General features: G+C 45.6%; 1 protein-coding gene across 1 annotated transcript; it reads left to right on the plus strand.

Moving 5' to 3' along the window:
• Positions 1 to 2,146: 2,146 nt before the first annotated feature.
• On the plus strand, positions 2,147 to 6,910 carry LOC133555703 (uncharacterized). The gene is made up of 3 exons (XM_061905017.1): positions 2,147 to 3,290; positions 4,750 to 6,360; positions 6,576 to 6,910. The coding sequence occupies exons 1-2, from the start codon at positions 2,892 to 2,894 to the stop codon at positions 5,047 to 5,049; spliced, it is 699 nt and encodes a 232-aa protein (XP_061761001.1). The 5' UTR covers positions 2,147 to 2,891; the 3' UTR covers positions 5,050 to 6,360; positions 6,576 to 6,910.
• The last annotated feature ends 262 nt before the right edge of the window (positions 6,911 to 7,172 follow it).

Raw genomic sequence — 7,172 nt, forward strand, 5'->3', positions numbered from 1 at the left:
ATGAGAGGCCGGCGACCACTTAAGAGAGGGCTCCGCCTCCGAATAAATTGTTAATATTCAATTCCTGTCACGTATTATTATTTAGACAGCTTCTGAACAAACAAAAACTATCGCCTCCTGGAGGAAGGGTCCCGATCGAGGGTACAGTATGGCAACAAATGCCACAAAACTGAAGTTGTGAATTCTTAGTAGCTATCTATTTATGCATTTTCTACTGTTTATCATGTACGGAGGGCAAAACTCCAAACTGCCCTGGACTGGTTATCAGTCAAAAACACGGCCCCTCTACTGTAGAGACAGACATCCATTCAGACCTTTACTGATAGGGGACTGAACCAAAACTACCACTGGACCAATAGAGCCAATTGGGCCCGTTTTTACTAAATCAAAACCCACTTAGCGCAGAGAAGGAAACTCCCACAGTTTTAAACGTATGCTTTGTATATGAATGATTGAATGATTAAAAATGCATTTATCACGGCAGACAGACATATATAACAACCTTCATCAGTCTTTTTAATTTGACAGACGTGCATATATATATATATATATATATATATATATATATATATATATATATATATATATATATATATATATATATATGAGAACTATAATGTTTTCATTTATGATATGAATAAAATACAAACAGAAAATACACTATATTGCCAAAAGTATTTGTCCACCCATCCAAATGATCAGAATTATCATGTTAGGTTGTTTTTCATGAGTTGGGCTTGGCCCCTTAGTTTCAGTGAAAGGAAATTCGAATGCTCCAGATTACCAAAACATTTAGGACATATCCATGCTCCCAAACTTGTGGGAACAGTTTGAAATGGGCCACTTCCTTTTCCAACATGACAAGGTCCATAAAGACATGGATGAAAGAGTCTAGTGTGGATGATTGACTGGTCTGCACAGAGTCCTGACCTGTACCCAATAGAACACCTTTGGGATGAATTAGAACGAAGACTGAGAGCCAGGCCTTCTCGACCAACATTAGTGGGTGACCTCAACAATGGAAGAATGGTAGAAACTTCCTATAAACACACTACACAACCTTGTGGGCAGCCTTCCCAGAAGAGTTGAAGCTGTACTAACTGCAAAAGGTGGACCCACACCATACTGAACCCTGTGGGCTAGGAATGGGAAGCACTTCAAGTTCATATGTGAGTCAACGCAGGTGGCCAAATACTTTTGGCAATATAGTGTATGTTGAACATTGCAAGACATCACATTTTGTTATGGAATAGTTATTTTCATATTCTTTACTGCTCACTAGTGTTACCATACCTAAGTTATTGTGTAGAAATATGGGGCAATAACTACAAAAGTACATAGCATTCACTCACTGTGCTACAAAAAAGATCAGTTAGAATAACACAATGTTGGTTATACAGAAGATTCAAACTCTTTAGTGACAGAATCGAAAATATTGAGATTCAATGATTTGGTGCATTTGCAAACATCTAAAATGATGCACAAAGTAAACTATAACCTGCTACCCAAAAATGTACAACAATTCTTCTCAACAAAAAAAAAAACAGACCCTTAGAAAAAGATGTAACCTGAAACATGTGCATGCACGTACAACACTTAAAACCTTTAGTACATCACTATGTGGAGTTAAATTATGAAGTGGATTAAGCAGCGTGTACCCATATGAGCCAGCTGTTAAACGGGAAGTCTTTACAAAGTACAAGGGCGATGAATTTTGATAAACGTCTTGAACCTTATTGAAATGAGAAATGACCCATCTCATTACGGGAATTATAACTAATGCAACCGGCTATTAAGAGAACTGCTGTATTTCATTGATGTAATTGTGTTACAATATGAGAATAGGAAGTGATCATATGTCTCGGTAATGACATTGACTTGGAAAGGGAGTAGCTCCTTTTTGGACATGTTGCAAAGAGAAATGGGAAAATATGTAAATTGTATGATGTATAATATTGTGACTGCATACATGTTAACAATAAAACAAACCAAATCAATTGTTAAGACCTAAAATGCTTTGATTTGAGGTACCTTTTTCAGAAAATTGCGGCAAAAGTTGTGATGTTTTGAGGCTTATTAACATTTATGTTATGTTTTTAATTTCCCTGCCTTCTCTTTTGTTGTGATTTGTTTCCTCTGTTCGTTAGCCTCCAGCGAGGGGCGGACACTAAGACACACCTGCAACAATTTTCTACCGAGGAGTATATAAGCTCGTCGCCCACAACTGGTCCTTGTCGGTTAATTTTTGATCCTGCACCTCCTACGTGCATGAACCAGCTTCGCCTCGTCAGTCCGGTATGTTGATTTTCCTTATTCATGTATTTCCTAACCTTGTTGTATTTTGTTTTATAGCCTCCGGTCAGGCCACGTCAGGTGACGTGCGATTCTTCCTCACCCAGTGTGAGATTTTTTTTTAACTATTGCCAACTTCCTTTTATTCTGAAAGAGCTCGTGTGGCTTTTATCATGTCCCATATGAGTGGCCGGGCATCGGCCTGGGCCACCGCGGAATGGACACGCCATTCTCCTGTGTGTGCCTCGTATGCCTCTTTGCCAAAGCCATGGAGAACATTTTCCAGCACGAAAAACCAGGACGTGAGGCGGCAAGGGCATTACTTCGTCTGCAGCAAGGACAGCAGAGTGTCACGGACTTCGCCATCGACTTCCGTAGGCTCGCTGCTGAGAGCGGATGGCCCACTTCCGCATTGGTGGACGTTTTTTCTCTTGGTCTGGCTGATTGAGTCCGGAAACATATAATCTAGCTCAAAACTACCGACAACCTCAAAAAGCTCGTTGCTCTGGCAGTGAGGATTGAAAATCACCTCGTGGACTGGGAAAGAGAGAGATTCCGACGCCAGGACTTCCGCTCTTTGACGTATAGTGGGAGTGGCCATGAGGCGCGTCAAAACTTCACACCGATACCCGATGTCGATGCCCCGCCGATATCACCGGAAGAGGAACCGATACAGTTCGGAGGTAATCGTCTCTCTCCAGCTGAGAGAGATCGTCGCCTTTGCCTCCAGCTGTGTTTATATTACGGCAAAGCTGAGCATTACTTATCCCATTGTCCTCATCGTCCTGACCGCCGCCGTACTCAAGCGTTGCCTCCGTTCCGCACCCAAGCGTCGCCTCCACTGCACACCCAAGCGTTGCCTCCGCTGCACACCCAAGCGTCGCCTCCGCTGCGCACTCAAACGTCGCCTCAGCTCCGCACTCAAGCGTCGCCGCCCTGCCTCGTTCCAGCTTTACTTCCCCCCGCGACCAACGCAGCTCATCTACTGGCAGCTACAGGTCAGATGCTATTTAGAATCCAACTCTCGGGTACGCTTACCTGGGATAAAGACCAGAAATGGGACCTTAGGGTCCTTATTGATTCGGGTGCGGACGATAATGTCATCGATGAATCTGTAATTAAGCGTTTTTCCATACCCGTGGTCAAGTTTCATAAACCTAGAGTCGTCCGATCCCTCGACGGAGGCTACCTGGCGAGTGTTATCCATAAGCCCCTGCCGTTATCCCTTCAATTATCTGGAAACCATTTTGAATCAATAATTTTTCTCGTCATTCCCTATCGTTCTGCTCCGGTTGTGCTTGGACTTACCTGGTTATCCAAACACAATCTTCATATAGATTGCGCTAAAGCTACTATAATAACTGGGGTATTTTTTGTCATTCTCTTTGTCTGCGGTCCGCATGCCCTCGCACAGGGTCCTCGGGTGTCGTCACCGAGGAAGTCCTTGATTTGTCAATTGTACCCACTGCTTACCACGACCTTAAAGAAGTTTTTAGCAAGGACCGAGCCCTGTCGTTACCTCCACACCGGGCCTATGATTGTGGTATTGACCTCCTCCCGGGTGCTACATTCCCTTTTTCGCGACGATACAATATTTCTCGACACGAGCGACTTTCACTAGAGAACTATACCACCACCTTGCTCTCAGCCGGCATTATTCGTCCTTCCAACTCCCCTCTAGCTGCAGGTTTCTTTTTTGTGGAAAAGAAGGATAAAACACTTCGCTCCTGCATCGATTACCGTGCCTTCAATAATATTACTGTTAAAAATAAATATCCGCTTCCACTTCTCGACTACTTTCAAACCGCTACACACTGCTATACATTTCTCCAAATTGGACCTCCGCAATGCTTATTAGTTAGTCAGAATAAAGCAAGGAAATGAATGGAAAACGGCATTCAACACAATGCATTGAATACCTGGTTATGCCTTTCGGCCTCACCAATGCTCCTGCCTTTTTTCAGGGCCTCATAAATGATGTCCTACGTGACATGCTCGACCGTTTCGTGGTAGTTTATTTAGACGATATCCTCGTTTTCTCGCCTACCCCTGAACTTCACGTCCAGCATGTACGCTTAGTTCTCTAACGCCTTCTCGAAAATCATCTATATGTCAAGGCTGAGAATTGTGTTTTTCATTCAGTCTGTTCCTTTTTTGGGTTTTATTGTCGAGAGAGGTCAACTCCAAGCAGATCCGGCAAAGATCCAGGCAGTGTTTGATTGGCCCACACCCACTTCTACAAAGCACCTCCAAAGGTTGCTAGGTTTTGCTAATTTTTATCGTCGCTTTATCCGTAATTTTAGTCGAGTAGCGGAACCATTAACGAGACTAACCTCAATTAAGCGTCCCTTTTTGTGAACCTCAGAGACTCAATCTGCTTTTGAGAAACTAAAGTCTTTGTTCACCTATGCACCTGTTCTTGTCCATCCTAACATATCCTCTTAATTTTTTGTTGAGGTTGACGCTTCCGACTCCGGCGTGGGGGCTGTTCTCTCCCATCGCTCCACATCCAACAAGAGGCTGCACCCCTGCGCCTTCTTCTCACGCTGTCTGACTCCTACAGAACGCAATTATGATATTGGCAATAGAGAGCTACTCGCCGAAGTGTTGGCACTACAAGAATGGAGGCACTTGGTCGGAGGTTTCGGAGACACCGTTTGTGGTGTTCACAGACCACAAGAATCTGGCCTATATTCGTACTGCTCGATGGCTCAACCCAAGACAAACAAGGTGGGCGTTGTTCCTAGCCAGATTTAACTTCACCATGACTTTCCGCCCCGGTTCCCAGAACAGAAGACCAGACGCCCTGTCAAGGATGTACTCCTGCCCCGAAAAAGAGGTCAAGACCGAGACAATCATGCCCCCATCATGGGTACTGAGAGCGCTGCAGTGGGACATTGAAGGCCACGTTATGGAGGGACCCAGAAACGTCCCCTCTCCTAAGAACTGCTCACAGGGACATTTGTTTGTGACCCCAGAGCTCCGCCCTGAAGTTCTGAACTGGGCCCACAGCTCCAAGGTCACCTGCCACCCGGGCATAACCCGTACCTTTTCCTCCTATCCCAGCGTTTCTGGTGGCCATCATTCAGGGCCGACACCAAGGACTTCGTATCGGCCTGTGCCACATGTGCCCGTAATAAGGCTTCTCACTGGGCACCAGCTGGTCTTCTGCGGCCGTGGTCCCATGTGGCATTGGACTTTGTCACAGGACTTCCACCGTCCAAGGGCAACACAGTGATATTAACTTTGGTGGACCGTTTTTCCAAGATGGCCCTAAATTGCCCTCTGCACTCGAGACTGCAGAACTGCTCACACGCCTTGTTTTCCGGCTTTGTGGTATCCCGGTGGATGTGGTTTCGGATAGAGGTCCACAATTCTCGTCTGCTGTTTGGAAGGCGTTCTGCAAAGCATTAGGAGCATCACCCAGCCTGTCTTCAGGATACCACCCACAGACTAACGGTCAGACTGAGTGCACTAATCAAGACCTGGAGGCCGCCATCCGCTGCGTCTACCACCAACACCCGGCCTCCTGGGCGTTCAATCTACCATGGATAGAGTACGCTCATAATACGCTCATCAGTTCTGCTACTGGCATGTCACCTTTCCACTCTGCCTACGGTTACCAACCCCCCGCCTTTCCTTCTCTGGAATCAGAGATCGCCGTCCCATCCATGGCTGCCCACCTGCACCGCGCTCATCAAGCCTGGCGCAATACGCGGTCTGCACTGCTAGGCACCTCAGAGTTCAACCAGCGGCTCGCTAATCGCCACCACAGCACCAGACTACAGGCCCGGTCAGAAGGTATGGTTGTCGTCTCGGGATCTTTCTCTCCAGGTGGACTCTAAAACACTCCAGCCAAGATTTATTGGGCCTTATCTCATTGAACGTATCATTAATCCCTCTGCCGTTCAATTACGCCTCCCCGACTCCCTAAAGATACATCCCTCTTTGCACGTCTCCCTGATCAAGCCCGCCTCCACCAGTCTCCTGAGTCCTCCAGAGGTGCCTCCTCCACCCCCCAGGCTTATTGATGGCCATCCGGCGTTCTTTGTCAAGGCCATTCTTGAGGTGAGGAGAAGGGGCAGGGGTTTCCAGTATCTGGTAGATTGGGAGGGTTACGGTCCCAACGACCAATCCTGGGTCCCGCGTTCCCTTATATTAGACCCTACATTTTTAAAGACTTTTTATGATCGTTTCCCAGAGAAGCCAGGTAAGCTGCCAGGTGGCGTCCATTATGTTTTATATTTCCCTGCCTTCTCTTTTGTTGTGATTTGTTTCTTCAGCTCGTTACCCTCCAGCGAGGGGCGGACACTAAGACACACCTGCAACCATTTTCTACCGAGGAGTATATAAGCTCTTCACCCACAACTGGTCCTTGTCGGTTAATTGTTGATCCTGCACCTCCTACGTGCATGAACCAGCTTTGCCTCGTCAGTCCGGTATGTTGATTTTCCTTATTCATGTGTTTCCTAACCTTGTTGTATTTTATTTTTTAGCCTCCCTGAGGCAGTAGAGACTTTTTCCCTGTGCACTAGTGCGCCCTGGCTTTTCCACTGCTGACCACTGGGGAACCGGCTTCATTTAGTTTTCATGGTGTGCATTTTCTGCCCCATCGCTTTTCGTTACACCTTTTGGACTCATTAAATGTATTCCTTTTTGTTATTCACACTTGCCTCCCGTCTCTGCATCCCGGGGTCACCCCCTTGACCAGTTCTTAACAATTTATTTACTTGTCGGTGTGCCTTGAAAACTTTAACCACAAAAAGCCAATGATTTCAATTAAAAACAAAACAAAAATACTGTATTGAGGTTTCATTGGTTTTATGAATAATTCAATACATATTATTATATAACAGACTCAAAAACATTTTTTTCCCTAA

Source organism: Nerophis ophidion, linkage group LG07 (genome assembly GCF_033978795.1).
Source record: "Nerophis ophidion isolate RoL-2023_Sa linkage group LG07, RoL_Noph_v1.0, whole genome shotgun sequence".
NCBI lineage: Eukaryota > Metazoa > Chordata > Actinopteri > Syngnathiformes > Syngnathidae > Nerophis > Nerophis ophidion.